Source organism: Citrus sinensis, chromosome 7 (genome assembly GCF_022201045.2).
Source record: "Citrus sinensis cultivar Valencia sweet orange chromosome 7, DVS_A1.0, whole genome shotgun sequence".
In the NCBI taxonomy this organism is placed as follows: domain Eukaryota; kingdom Viridiplantae; phylum Streptophyta; class Magnoliopsida; order Sapindales; family Rutaceae; genus Citrus; species Citrus sinensis.
Window position 1 is genome coordinate 6822999 of NC_068562.1, and position 15259 is coordinate 6838257.

Below are 15259 nucleotides of genomic sequence, written 5' to 3' on the forward strand. Positions count from 1 at the left end.
TTATTCTTATTTTTCCTGGAAACACTAAGGCAAAAAATATAACTCTTCCCCTGCAGCTTGGATTAAAGTATAGATTTTCAAACACCTTCATAGCTCTCCATATTATGTTATTAAGTTTATGTTGACTCTTAACGGTTCATAAGTGTTTTTTTTTTTATGATAGTAAATATTGAAATATTGATTTCTAAATTCTAAGTGTTCTTATTTTTTAACTGTTTAAATTGAAAGTCCATAAGAGTGTGACTGAGTGATTTTCAAGTAACTTTATTTTATTAATCACCTAAATTTAAATTTTAGAGAGTTGATAGAATAAAAAATATATTTAGATTTTGTCCATAAAAAAAAAAGACTGTTTAAATTGATGGTGTATATAAAGCCTTTGAAAAGGTTTGAACTTCAAAAGAATTTCAAGTGCTGGCCTAAGAATTTTTGTATTTTAGTCAAATAAGTCCAGATCAGGTTTGAGATTTAAGCAGATAAGTCCTCATACGTGCAACGTACGTGAGTCACTTATTCTGACCAGGTCAAACTTCAGTTAATTTTGTTGGAATAAGCGTGAAAGCTCTTCTGGGCTCAACTCGGATACAAAAGGCTGATAAAGAGCGTCGTAACTTGAGGGATCCTACTGTGCCATTAGGGAGAGGCTTCTGCTAGAACTTGTTTTCTGTAAAGTGATTGACAGTTTTGTAACCTTGAGTTGTAAAAATTACAAAAGCAGTCGATTTGTTTCTTGGATGGAAGTAGACGACGAGGTGGCTCCCATCAAAATCCTGTGTTTTGTTCTGTTCTTATTTGATCTATTTATTTGCTTTTTTTATTATTTTTTTTAAATAGCATTATTTTGCACCGATTATTCAACATTCAGAAACTGCTGTTCAAAGATGAATCCCTAATATGAAGAATAACACATATTAGATGGGAAACCATATACTAATAACAAAAACAATAAAACTAGAAAACGTTTTCTTTTTTCTTTTTCTTTTTGGTTTTATTGATAAAACCAATAATTACATTTACAAGGAATCAACAATTAATTAGCAACAAAAACAAAATTTTGCTGCAGCATTTCATTCAGTACAAACTTGTCCACTCCTTTCATTCTTCAACTAATTTGAGCCTTCTTCATGCTCCATGCACTCAGAGTTGAAATCGTGACAGCCTCAGTTGCATTGTTGAAGGCATACAAGCGAGCCTTATCTTCAATTGCCGTGATTGGATAAACTCTGGCTGTGATGCAAGCTCTGCCACTCCCACCAAAGCTTTCAACTATGGAGTGATCAATCTGTAAAACATGTGAAACTCAGATAGATTCCAGTAATTAAAATTGCTGATGCAGAAAATAATTTTACAGCATGTTCTCATTATATATGATTTTAACTCACCAAGCTCCTTAGAGACAGTTTGTCTTTAATAGGATCCACATCCACAAAAGCACCATAAGTGGTTTTATCATTATCCTCATTCAAGGAAGACCTGTGCAATTAGAAAGAAAATCAGAAAAATAGACTTAATAAAAAAGAAAAAAATTCAAAACACATACAATATATGAAGTTGTGCAAGAAATTGAAAATTGACCTGCTTTGGTCACTGCACATTAGGACAACAGGTTTGTTGTCAGCCTTCTTGAATACTCTAAAGAAAACAGATGTGTACTCTTGGGAGTCACTTGAAGCCAAAACTCTCAGCCCAAATGGACCGAGACCACCTCTCACTGAGGCATTCTTTGTGTTGCAAAGCCACTGAGCATGAGTCCATCTTGGCCTATACTCTTCAGCTTTGCTGATGTCGGTTATCTCAAAAGTAATCTCAACATCTGCCTGCGCAGCTGTAACGCCGGTAACTTCATGCAGTTCTCCTGCCTCGAGTCGTTTGTCAAACACATTTATCGGCGGGCTACTGCGAAGCTGTTCGAGTTCACTAACTGGCCATTGCACCAGTTGTTTCCCGGACCCATCGAGATAAATATTCCTAGGGATTGCCTGCAAAATGAATCCAGATAAAGTGTCTCTAACAATCAATGATCTTACAACTCACCAAGTTCATAGTTAGTTGCCAAATGTCAACAATTGCAAGCAGTGGCGAAATGAGGACTTTGGTTCAACAGGCTTATAATGAAGAAACCACGTATTTAAGTAGGGCTATCAGGTTCGGTTTGCTTTTAGAAAACCGAACCGAACCGAACCGAGTTCATTCATTTCAAAGCAATCTGAACAGAACAGACCCAAACAGGGGGCCAAAAAAATAAAAATTCATATAATAGTCATTATGCTTGTTAAACTATATATTTAGATCGAAAACTAAATTTCTTTGGATTGAAAATTTTAAACTAAAAATTGAAATCCTATACTTGAGTAGACCAAAATAAAAATTTTGTAAATTAAATGGGGGAAAACATTATTTTTTTAGAAAAAAAAGGTAAATTTTAAATAAGACCCTTTTAAAATTTTTCAACTTGAGTGATTTATTCCATCGAGACCACAATATAAGTTCATTTATACGTGTTTGAAACGGAGACCTACATAAATGCAGTGAATAATCATTAAATTACCTGAACTCCGGCCCAACCCTTCTTGATATCATCAGCCACACTTTGTGATTCATTAATCCAACCCCACAAAATCCTCCTGCTCTTGGCACTATCAAAGAAAGTCTTAGAAGCGTAAAATTTTCCATAGTCATACTTCAATCCCGCATCACCATCAATCAATCCCTTATCTGGGGTATATTTATCAGTAGTATAGTTATAGGAACCAATTGTGTAATAATCATGCTTGGTGTCATCCAAGCTTATCTTAAGCACATGCTTCACATTTGGTCCAAGAGTTGATGTATCGAGACCACAGTGACTGTTAGGAGCCACCGGGTAAAAATCTACACACTCCCACATTCCTGTGTGCCTGGCAGCATGCAAGGGGCGTTTAGCCTTAACCCAGTTCAAGAAATCTTTGCTTTTGTACAGAATTGCGAACCCCAAGTCATTAATTTTGCTGCCAATGGCCACTCTCCAAATATTATCAGGACCTTGCCAAGCAGTTGTTGGGTCTCTGAATGAGCTAGCGTTGATGTTATTTACGTTATCTGGTGCCATCAATGGATTTTTATCTGACTTAACCCACTCTTTAAGATAAGGGTCTGATAAATCTTTGGGGTAAGCTATGTTTTGCACTTGTTTCTTATCAGGGTCAATTCCAGTGTACAATATGACAGGTTTTTCTCCAGGGAGAATTGTGGCAGAACCCGACCAGCAGCCATTGACATCAGATTTCTGTGACGGGAAGATGGCCGGTGGATGTGGGAACCAGTTAATCAGATCCCTTGATGTTGAGTGAGCCCACACAATGTTGCCCCACACTGCTCCTTTTGGATTGTATTGGTAGAATAGGTGATAAATTCCCTTGTAAATCATAGGACCTGAAATTTATATCTCATTACAATACTTGTAACTTGAATGGTAACTAGGAAAAAAAAAATCTAACAAAGAGCCAGGGAAAGACCAATTCCAAGCTTTAATGAGACATCAACTCATCATTTTGGCAATTGAATTTCAGTCCAAACTTCAAGTATCAGCAGAATGGCAAAGCGGAAAACGAAAAGGCACTATTGAAACTCTGAGTCTCAAAGAAAATTCTGAAATTTTAATGCCCTATTTATACCAAGACCCCAAGAATCCGAAATTAACAGAATAAGCTCGGATTATTATTACATGAAAAAAAAAACCTATAAACCATAATAACAATAAACGAAACAAATTACACTTGAATTTAACAACAAGAATCACTTATGATATATAAAATGATTTAGATAAAGATACGCATATTTGACTATCTAAATAATACAATTTTATTGACTTCTTTTAGAGCTTTAAAATATTACATTATGAGCAAATATCTTAAACCATAAATAACATCTGCTCATATACTCGTAATATTTAGTATTATACATATCTATGATTTTAGATTTGATTATTTCTTACAATTGAGAGAAAATATATAGTTAAGAAACCAATTTGACAACTAGGTAGAGCAAGAGCAAAAAAGTACTAACCATTGGGATCTGCATAACATAATTGTCCACGCCAGAATGATCAGAGGTTCAAATAAAAAAAAAATGTTAGAGATAACAAGTCGATTAAAAAAAGTAATGGAAATTAGAAAAAGAAAAATTAAATCGGTGGAAGAAAATTACCATTGATCCAATGCCATGGAGGCTGAAAATGGTAACCTGTTCTGTAAGGTTGAAATCTATAATCCCATGGCGTTTTAGTTTCATTTTGAGGAGTTTGAAGTCTGCTGTAAATGTGATGTGTTGCTTCAAGTTCCACAATTCCATGGCCAAATAAAACAGTAAATAAAAGAAGTAAACATAAAGAAAACTTGGCCATGTTTGTGGAACCAGTATATATAACAAATATTGCTTCTGATTAAAGAATACGAACATGTATTTATACTAAAATCTGGTCAAGATTGAGCCGAATTATTAGCTGAGACACTTATGGACTGCCTTGCATTAAGGATTTATACTAAAATTTGAGTTATCTTAAATCCTTAAAAGTACCACAAATAAGATTGGGTAAACTAAAATTGTCTATGATTAGAAATTTTATATTCTATTTTCGAAAGCAAATTGTCTATGTATTAATAGGTTCCGTTATCTAATAAGACTTTTTGCAAGTGCTCATTGTCAACACATTGTTACTTACAACTGTTACAAGTAAATACATGTTGAAATGAAAATATATGCCCTGTTGTTTATTGGCTTTTAGGCATGGTTAAATGAGTCAGCCTTATAGTCTTCTTGGGAAGATTGAAGTTTTTCGTTACTTTTTAAAAGGGTAATTTTTAAAAACCTCCCCTGAGGTTTGAAGCTGTTGCAAGTAAATGGTAAAAATCATTTTATTTGTAAAAGGCCCCCTACTGTTAGTTAAAATTTTCATTAACTAACTGTTGATTTTAAAAAGATAATATTACCCCCAATAATAGTTTACCCCCAATAATAGTTAGAAATGGGATTCTGTAAGAACAAATTTCTTTGTAATTAGTTAGAAAAAACAAAAATATGCGCTAATTTATTTGATTTTTTTAATTGAAATTGAGAGATTAAAGCATGCATGCATGCATCTGCACAAATTCTCAGTCTTTAGAGCCCACTGCGTGAGCTGGAGCAACAGTTTCTGTAAAACTTATTTTAATTAATATTCTTTATTGGGAGCCTACAAACAAGCTGAATAACAACAAGAGTATTCAATGGGAATAGAAATACACTTTTACTCTAATTATAAACATATTTTAGAAAAAAAGGTACTCTGCAGAAAAAACAAATGACCCTTTTGCTTGTTACATAATGGCTTACTCGCAAGAATCTGTTAACTGAATCTGTCACTAGTTGCTTCTATTTGTCTTCTTCCAACTCCTGCACCCTTTTCTTATTTTAATAAAGTTGAGCTTTCTTCATACTCCAGGCACTCAGGCCGTTGATTTTGACATTCTCAGTGCCATTATTGAATGCATACAAGTGGGCATAATCATCAATTGCCAAAGTTGGATACACTCTAGCTGTGATGCAGGCTTTGCCTCCAACACCAAAGCTCTCCACTATTGAATGATCAATCTGTAAGAGGAACGTACCATAAAATGCGTTACAAAATTTTCAGACACTATTGAAAATGGTTGACAATTTGCTTGTAGTGGGAATGTTATGGTTAACTCACCAGACTCCTTAACGACAGCTTTTCATAAACTGGGTCCACATTCAGAAAAGCGCCATAAGTGGTCTTATCATTATCACTATTCAAGGAAGACCTGTCATAATAAAACAAGAAAAAGAGTTTGAAAACATGATGTTGGGTGTGAAATTGATGATATGTTGAAAGAGAAAAATTGTAAAGACCTGCTTTGGTCACTGCACATAAGCACCACAAACTTCTTGTCTTCGCCTTTGAATATTCTGAAAAACACTGCTGTGTATTCTTTCAAATCTTTTGAAGCCAAAGCGAGCAGCCCGAATGGACCAAGAGCGCCTTTAACTGATGCACCCTTTTGGCTACAAATCAACTGTGGATTGGTCCACCCTGGGTCCAGCTTTTCTGCCTTCTTAAAATCACTTACATCAAATGAAATCTCAACATCTGCCTGTAATACAAAAACAACCAAAGTTGAATTTTGGGACTTTAGCGTAGTGGGTTAGGACATATTATTGATACTTGGCAAAAACCCAAATATGCCTTCTTTTATTCATTACCAATTTACTTGCATATAAACATGAACTAACCTGAGCAGCAGTAACGCCAGTAACTTCAATCACAGATCCTCCCTTCAGCAATTTGCTAGGCACTTGCACTTGGTTTACACGTAACTTTTCGATTTCAACAACAGGCCATTGGACCAAATGTTTGCCAGATTTATCTAACCAAAGTTTCCTGGGAATTGCCTGCAAATTTAGTCCAAAGCAAGAGTTTTTAAATTGTAGACTTCATATGCTAGTCAACATTTCCAACTTAGTTAAGCAATATTCAATACCAAATTACCTGTATTCCAGCCCAGCCCTTCTTGACATCATCATTAACACTTGATGACTCATTAACCCAACCCCACAAAACCCTCCTGTTCTTGGCACTATCAAAGAAAGTCTTGGAAGCATAATATTTTCCGTAATCAAATCTCAATCCTGAATCACTCTCCACGGAACCCTCATCCGGAACATATCTATCTTTAGCAGTGCTATATGTTCCAACTGTGTAATATTCATGCTTAGTATCATCCAAGCTAACCTTAAGCACATGCTTAGTGTTGGGTCCCATATCCGATGTATCAAGACCATTTAGGCCATAAGTAGAAACAGGGAAAAAATCAGGACACTCCCACATTCCTGTGCCTTTAACAGAATGTAAAGGGTGTTTAGCCTTAATCCAATGCAGAAAATCTTTGCTTCTGTACAAAATTGCTAACCCTTTTCTGTTAATTTTGCTGCCGATGATCACTCTCCATCTCTTATCAGGGCCAAGCCATGCTGTGGTTGGGTCTCTGAATGAGCTTGTATTGATTTGATTCATGGCATCAGGTGCCATCAATGGATTTTTTGGTGACTTAACCCATTCCCTAAGGTAAGGATCAGATAAGTTTTTCGGCACGGCCAGGTTTTGGACCTGTCGGTTATGTGGATCAATTCCAGTGTAAAAAATGGCTGGTTTTTCTCCAGGCAGGATTGTGGCTGAACCCGACCAGCAACCGTTGATATCGGACTGCTGTGATGGGTAGATGGCTGGATCATGTGGGATCCAGTTAATCAGGTCCTTTGATGTAGAGTGAGCCCATACAATGTTGCCCCATACTGCTCCTTTTGGGTTGTATTGGTAGAACAGGTGATAAATTCCTTTGTAAATCATAACACCTAAAGGTATGTACACCCATTACAACAATGGAGTTTTCATAAGCCAACTTTGAATTAAGAAAAGATATATCTAGCTAAAAAATGAACGTCCGTTTGTGTATATAAGATCAATTATTTCTCAAAAAGAAAAAAATAAAGATAATTATGACAAGTAGAAGAATGATTATCAGGAAACTAATTTACTTACCATTGGGATCTGCATATATATCCAAATAATGACACCAAAATTTTTCCATTGCCACAGTCATGACAAAAACCAGAGACGAAAAAGACAACTGTTAGGAGATATAAGGAAGAAATGAAGAGTTGAGAAAGAGAGGGAAAAATGAAAAGGAATTACCATTGATCCAATTCTTGGGAGGCTGGAAATGGTAGCCAGTCCTGTAAGGTTGATTAGGTGAAGTAGATTGAGAAGTTTGAAGGTTTCTGTAAACATGGTGAGAAGCTTGGAGCTCAACAACACCATGGCCAAGAAAGAGAGCAAAGAAAAGGAATAAACTGAGATAAAAATTGGCCATGATGCTGTGGCCTGCAAGGTCGGTATTGGATGAGAAGACCAGCACAATGCAGGCTCTATTTATATAGAAAAATCCAGAGTTGTTGTTTGAAAAAATTGGAAATGGATAAAATATATTTAATACCATGTGATCCCATTGGTCAATGAAGCTGATCTGCTAGCAGAAAGTTGAAAAGTTTAGAAGAATCAAAATGGTTTTGAGTGAGAAAGATCTCAGAAGCCGTGAGTTTCACTTCGCAGAAACAAGCAAGTCAGAAAGTCAATATGCATTTTTATTAATTTCTTCGGTGTGTATATACAATCTAGCGATGTCCGAGAGAAATAAATCTAATTTAGTGTTTTACACTATCCTTAATCATTTTATAATGATGAAAATTATTTGACTATATCATAAAAACTTTGAATCCCTAAAAATTTGATGCAAAAACTTTTATAAGTACACAAGTCTGCGTTTTAAAAATTTGATTTGGAAAAAAATTATCTTACCTTAAAAGAAAAAAAATATTTTGACACAAAATGTATAAATCTCAACTTTTTAGAATAGAAAAGAGTAAAGAAGTGCCTATCTTCATATTTTAAAATTTTCATATATTTTGGAAAAAGACTTTGGAAAATTTACACCAATAGTCATAAAAATTTTGGCTTTTTTCATCTTAACCCCCCAAACAAACTTCTATCAACATTAGCCATAAAAAAGCCTTTGAGACCAAAATACCCCTCTCTCTCATCTCCATAATGTTGGTGAGCTTGCCTTGGCGCAACAACTCGCCGATTCTGTCAAGCCTTTAAATCAGCCATGGCGGCAATAGAAACACGCTCCATTTCGGAAATGGCGTCGTCAGAGATTTTGGACTCGGTTTCACTGACCTCGTAATCTTCAAGATCAGAGAAGCTCGTTCTGTCTCGGACTTCCCTACGTGGGCTGCCGGAAGAGATGAAGGCGTTGGTGAATCTGAGATATTTGAATTTGTAATAAATGGGTGCGAAGTGAAGGACTTGACGTGGCTTGTTTTTGTTCCAAACCTCCAGCAGCTAGATATAAGTTTGGTTTAGAAGAATTGAAGAGCATATGTTGGAGCTCGTTGCCTGGAAGTGTTGGTGCGACAGGCACCTGTCGCACCAAGGCCATTTGGTGACCACTTGGTGCGACATGCCATTTCTTCTTCTTGCTTTCACCTTCTGCACCTGTCGCACCAAGGCCATTTGGTGACCACTTGGTGCGACAGGCCATTTCTTCTTCTTACTTTCACGTGCAATATATTCTCCCATTCTAAGCCAAGTCACGGGCCGGCCACCAAAGCATTTTGTATTCACGGCAGCTCAGCTTCTGTCTGCAGCTAGCTTAAAGCCATTGACAGCTGAAACTCTCCTGGAACCAGGGCGTATTTATTTTGTACTGCCAGCCTCAACATTCGGAAATGAATTTTCTCCTATTGACTTGGCAGGTATTGTGAAAAAGCTCACAGCGCAAGCCAAATCCGCTGGCAAATCTCAGGCTAATAATTCACCCAGAAGAAAAACTCTGTCACCAAATCCGTACAGCCGTAGTTCATCAAGCCCGGCTTGGAACTTGCCAACCAGAAGCCCAAATCGGATGGCCGACGGCGTTGAGAAGGTCTCCTGTAAAACGATCTTGGAGGCCTATTTTGGACACGATTAGAGAGATGTCTTTCAGGAGGAGTCATTCAGATTTACAAGAAGTCCTCGTATTGCAAGATTCGAAGACCATGTAACGTCCCATGTACTTCTGTTTGTAAATTGACTACAAATTTTAATAAAGTAAAACTGTTATTGTAGAGTAGAGTGAGGCGCAACAAACATGCATGCTCTTACTTTGTTATTTAGGTTTGGAGTATTGTAATTTGTAATCACTGGCTTAATTCGAATTCTACAGAAGTCAATGAATAATTAGCTTTAGATGAGCTCGGTGTTCTCTCTTTGGTGGTCGGCCCGTGACTTGGCTTAGAATGGGAGAATATATTGCACGTGAAAGTAAGAAGAAGAAATGACCTTGGTGCGACAGGTGCAGAAGGTGAAAGCAAGAAGAAGAAATGGCCTGTCGCACCAGTGGTCACCAAATGGTCAAGTTTTGGTGCGACAGGTGCCTGTCGCACCAAGTTTAGGTGCGACAGGCTGCATGTCGCACCAAGTTTTGGTGCGACAGGCTGCCTGTCGCTCCAAGTTTCGTGCGACAGGCTGCATGTCGCACCAAGTTTCGTGCGACAGGCAGCCTGTCGCCATATTCACCCCGACTCGCAGTTCACTGAAACTCTCGAGCAAGTTCAGAAAATAACTCATACCACTATGTGATGCCGATTAGTGTTGGATCCGGATAGATTATAATCGGATTTCACTTTTATCGTTGTCTTTTATCGCCGCCGTTGGTTGATGATTCAAGAGTGGAAAGCTGCCTTTGGTTTGACGAAAGTTGTTTTTTGTTTGTAAAGAAGGGTAATTTGGAGAGAAAAGCCTGTATTTGGCTAATGTTGATAGAAAAAAGTTGAGAGGGTTAATTATGAAAATAACAAAAATTTTATGGTTATTTTCATAAATTTCCCGAAGACTTTTAGGATAATTAATGATAAATAAATTATTCAAACAAAAACAATTAAATTTTTATTTTATTTTTAAGTCAGCATGTGCTTCCAACCCTTTTCAGCGCCATATTAATTTCTTGCTAACTTTGAAAAGCAACTAGCTAGGCCAGATTGATCCCAAAATAATATATGTTAAATAATTTTTATTAACAATGCTTGTTAAGTTTAGAACTAGGTAAGCCGGTTGATTATTGGCGGTGAAATTTATAATTAAACATTATACAGATGCACAATGGTACATGACGGACGGCGGCCGGGATTAAATTAAAAATTGAAATTTGTTACTCAACAAGAAATTTATAATTAAACATTAAATATATACGGTTCGTTCGTTGGATTTAATATATTGTCAAGTTGATAATATTTACTTGATCATGTGCGCATACATTTCGGAGCTAGCGTGTGCCCAGCCCCAGGCGCCATTCGAGCCAACCACAGCTAAGAAATATTATTTGAACGTGCACATCAATCAAATTTAGGGTTATTGAAATATAAATAAATAATTCTGCCCATGTCGGGTTGTGAGAATTTTCTTTTTGGCCTCATTGGGAGACGATCGCGCGAGATATATAGGAGATGGATTGTATTAGTCAACGAGTCTTTTTCGTTTTAAAATTGATTTAATTCACAATCGTCATCGTTGATTTACAGGCTAAATAGTTGTCAAGATTCTCAAGGAAACTCCTGAATACTACCATTTTTTAAAAGTAAAAATTTGTGTTTCGCAGACGGTGTTCACATGGAGACTATAGGAATTTAAGTTGATCACGTTAGCCGCTCTCGTGTAAGAGGAACGATACTATGGCAACATGCATGCATGATCGTGACTTCGCCGCGATGTAATTGGAAAATATTAAAAGGTGAAAGAGAAATCATGAAAAAAATAAAATAAATAATCAAGTTCTATGAAAATATCCTAATTATGTAATTAACAATGTGACCCCAATCGAAATGCTCCATCTAAATTTTCAACTTATTATTATTAAATTAAGTGTCCCGTTGATTTTGAAATGTCTCAACTTACCCCGTGCGGTCTAAAAGCTCGATTCTTTAGAATTTGATTGGTCAGTTTGATTTTACAAAAGCTCATTACCCATCCCTATTAAACTAATAACTCACAAATATAAAATAAGCTAAAACAAATGATGTTTTCTCGTCTTTCGATTTGTTTTTTTTTTTTTTTAATTTCGTTTTGCTTTCAATTTTGAATATAGGTTGGGTTGTTTGGATAGACTTGTAAGGATAATGGATTATGTCCCCATTTTTTTTTTTTAAATTTTTAAGCAATAAATACGGAAACGGGATAAAATCATGACGCATGTGATAAGCATTAATGAAAAAAAATATTATGTCGGTCTCTTCTGTTCCAAGAAGGGCGATCAAGAATCTTCCAATTAATGCAACTTTGCCTATTCATTTGCCACACAAATGTCCAAGTCCAACCACCAAGGTCAAATAAATGGAACTGTTCGTTAATTGGATAGCTCCAGGCTCAAACAATATGATATGTACATGCGCATCCGATAATGGGAATTATCATATTATTGTTTCAATCTTCAACCGGCAGAAATTGTGCAAAATAGACTTTTTTATAACCTTTTATAACATTGCCAAGCGAAAACAAGGAATTGAGGATATTGATTAGACATGTGTGACCAGAAGAGTAAACACGTTCAAATGATAGAAATCAAAATATGATTTTATTTATTTTTCCCCAAAAGTTTGAGAGGTACGTATTAAATTCAGAATCTATTAATTTTTAGAAATTTAAACGATTGCATTAAATTTAAGTACTTGCTTCATAAATTGAATTACTGCAAGGACATGGGCATGATCGACAATTTTCTCCAAGGACATGAGCTTTACTTTTAAAATAAATAAAAATATATTTGACTAGATGGTCGGAGAAACATTAGAAGCACGAGAGAAATTGATTAAATATCGTGGACCTGCCTATGGTACAGATTCTGTACCTAACATCTCCCGTCATCCCACCGTCCCATTTTCTATGGTTTAATTTCTCACTCCACATCCAACGGCTGATGCTGCAGTCTGTAGCTTACAGAATCTGTAAGCTAGTCGAGTCCAAATATCGTGCTCAAATATCACTCGTTTGAAAATAGGATGAGGAGGTCCACAACGTCCATGCCACACGAAATCTCCGTCCAAAATTGTGGAAATCTCAAAGCCAGAAAGTCGTCACCAAGCTATTTTCAAATTAATGATCAATAGCTAGCGAATGAAGACTTTTCCTTTTTGTTCTTTTCGGCGTATCCACCTCAAAGATTTCATGTGTATCAGCGTACATATGATTCCAAGATTTCCAATATCAGCTTTTATATACACACATTGCAAATATCTAATAAAGTCTCGGAAGCCACTTCAGCTTTCGTCGAAGTGGTGGGTTGCTGTCCTCACAAGCGATTCAAGTCCCCATAAAAATATTATAGGGGTTAAAACATTTATAATATCTTTTTTCTTATGAAATGTAAGTAAAGTAGGGGCATCCCTTATCTGTAAGAGCAATTTATCTGGGATTGGGTATGTATTTCATAGAATTTAATGTAATCATATATAAGTTCAAGTTAGATATATCTGATTGTAAATATCAGTATATTATTATGATAACAGTTGTAAATATCTGTGTAATACAGTAATATGGTGTGTAACTAGTATTCAAAAAATAATAATAAAATAAAGTCTCGGAAGGCTTGGAGTCCTCTTAATCTAAGGCACTGTATATTATAAGGCTATGTCCCTCTTGGCTCTTGATTGATTAACTGATCAGCAGGTTACAGGTGCAAGTTTCTTATATTTTGAAGTCAGCTCCTTCAGAGAAGAACATAGCAATAACATTCACAAGGAAATAAAAAGATAGAGAGAGAGAGAGAGAGAGATTAAAGCCTGCGGTGAGAATGCGGCCACATTTTTTTTCTTATTTGTTGTTGGACTAGAATAATAAATATTGTTTCCAGATTGCATGCAAGTCTTTGACATAAGACACCTGTCGGGTTGCTTGGCCCAGACGGATGCAAATCTCGAGCTTTTACAAGATCTTGAAGAAACTTGTGCTGCGTTTACTTTTTGGATTGGAGTGGGAATCTTTGGATTAAGAGTGTGGAGTGGGAGTGAGAGTAGGGTGTTTACTTAGACTAAATAAAAGTATGGATTGTCAATCAAAATCTCAATTATTTGTTTACTTTATCTTGGATTGAGAGTAAATTATTTTAAATTATAATTTTATCCTTATGTACAAAATTATAATTTGTAATTAAAAAATTAATAAAAAATATATTTGGAAAATAAAATAAATATTTTATTATATTTATAAATTAATAATAATTACTAATATTCTTAATTATGTAAATCATAATTTTTTATTAATTTTAATTTAAATTATGTGAATAAAAATTATTAATAATAGCAACACAAATGAAATATTATTATTGATAATATAGTACAAAATTAATATTTTTTAGAATAAAATATTTATTATTATTAAATAAATAATTAATTAATATTTATTAAAATTAATGTTTAATATTATTAATTTAAATATAATATTTATTTATTTTTATTTTATTAAATTTAATAAAATAAATATGATATAATTATTATTTTTAATAAATATGATATTATTTATTTTATTAAATATTATTTATTTATTTTAATTTTAATTATAAGGATAAAATGGGAAGAGGGGGGAGTGGATTCCCACTCCCACCTCCCCCCATGGGAGTGGGAATCTCACTCCCCACTCCAAAATTGAGTGGGACCCATGGATTCCCACTCCCACTCTCTCATTTTTTAAGGTAAGTAAATACTGGAGTGGGAGGAATCCACACTCTACACTCCCACTCCAGCAAGTAAACACTACCTTGATGTACCGTGACTTGTCCAACTCAAGCATACCCCACCTCTTAAATACAACCAAATTGAAGTGCTTGTATGATGAAAAATCAGTTGAAGAAAAAAATGCAGATTGAGTAGTATGGTTCATGAAAATTGACTTCGTTGTTATCACCTATTGAAGCTTCTGATAGCAAATACAAATGGCAGAACAAAATAATTACATAAACAAAATGGCGAGTTTGAGTTATTGAAATTGAAAGTTTTGGTTAAATTACAACTTAAGGAAATCTTTATGGTCAATTTGTCAAATTGTTTACGAGGAATAAGATGAATTTCATGATTCAAAAAGAAGGGTGATCAACTTCGACACATTGTGGGTGTTAGATACAGGTGGTGCCATTGACGTCTATTGCGGCAAATGAAAATGTCCATTTTTATTTGGGAAGAAGCAGGATCCACCTAAGAACGAGTATTTCTCGCTTCAATTTGAAAATTTTTGTTAAAAGAAAAATATTATAATGACTAACGAGGATAATTTGGGAACTGTGTTAATTAAATTGAGAGAAAAAAATGACTAGATGTACAGTGACTTGTCCAACCCAAGCATACCACCTTTCAATTGGAAGTTGACTCCTCGATATCAATTCAAGGCATTAACATTTGCATTCGGCCTAATCGCCATCGGAATATGCCCAAAATCCATTTGCCAAATTCTGTACTGCGCAAAGAATATGATGGATAACTACATATCTTCCCCTCAAGTTCAGAGAAAGTGCAAAATATGACAACATTCATGTCAATTTTACTTTATGAGCATTATAATAAAAGACTGTTAATCTCGGAAAGGGTAATTTTTAAAAACCTCATATGAGGTTTGAAGCAGTTGCAAGTAGATGGCGAAAATTTA

General features: G+C 35.3%; 2 protein-coding genes across 2 annotated transcripts; both read right to left on the minus strand.

Moving 5' to 3' along the window:
* Positions 1-952: 952 nt before the first annotated feature.
* On the minus strand, positions 953-5042 carry LOC102630383 (beta-fructofuranosidase, insoluble isoenzyme CWINV1). The gene is made up of 6 exons (XM_006465967.3): positions 4186-5042; positions 4045-4053; positions 2549-3411; positions 1576-1979; positions 1383-1473; positions 953-1282 (listed from the first exon to the last, which is right to left on the minus strand). The coding sequence occupies exons 1-6, from the start codon at positions 4379-4381 to the stop codon at positions 1103-1105; spliced, it is 1743 nt and encodes a 580-aa protein (XP_006466030.2). The 5' UTR covers positions 4382-5042; the 3' UTR covers positions 953-1102.
* A 125-nt stretch (positions 5043-5167) lies between these two features.
* Positions 5168-7952, minus strand: LOC102630080 (beta-fructofuranosidase, insoluble isoenzyme CWINV1). The gene is made up of 6 exons (XM_025102336.2): positions 7727-7952; positions 6524-7386; positions 6268-6426; positions 5887-6128; positions 5708-5798; positions 5168-5607 (listed from the first exon to the last, which is right to left on the minus strand). The coding sequence occupies exons 1-6, from the start codon at positions 7902-7904 to the stop codon at positions 5428-5430; spliced, it is 1713 nt and encodes a 570-aa protein (XP_024958104.2). The 5' UTR covers positions 7905-7952; the 3' UTR covers positions 5168-5427.
* Between the last annotated feature and the right edge of the window lie 7307 nt (positions 7953-15259).

What these genes read in the sequence shown, in the direction of transcription:
- LOC102630383 (XM_006465967.3), bottom strand. Translation starts at nt 4,381, where the DNA reads ATGGCCAAGTTTTCTTTATGTTTACTTCTTTTATTTACTGTTTTATTT. An exon ending in ATGTGCAGTGACCAAAGCAG is followed by an intron (nt 1,474 to 1,575) that starts GTCAATTTTCAA and finishes CTAATTGCACAG; the next exon opens with GTCTTCCTTGAATGAGGATA. An exon ending in AACTGTCTCTAAGGAGCTTG is followed by an intron (nt 1,283 to 1,382) that starts GTGAGTTAAAAT and finishes CATGTTTTACAG; the next exon opens with ATTGATCACTCCATAGTTGA.
- LOC102630080 (XM_025102336.2), bottom strand. Translation starts at nt 7,904, where the DNA reads ATGGCCAATTTTTATCTCAGTTTATTCCTTTTCTTTGCTCTCTTTCTT. An exon ending in TCCCAAGAATTGGATCAATG is followed by an intron (nt 7,387 to 7,726) that starts GTAATTCCTTTT and finishes ACATACCTTTAG; the next exon opens with GTGTTATGATTTACAAAGGA. An exon ending in AGGGCTGGGCTGGAATACAG is followed by an intron (nt 6,427 to 6,523) that starts GTAATTTGGTAT and finishes CTAAATTTGCAG; the next exon opens with GCAATTCCCAGGAAACTTTG.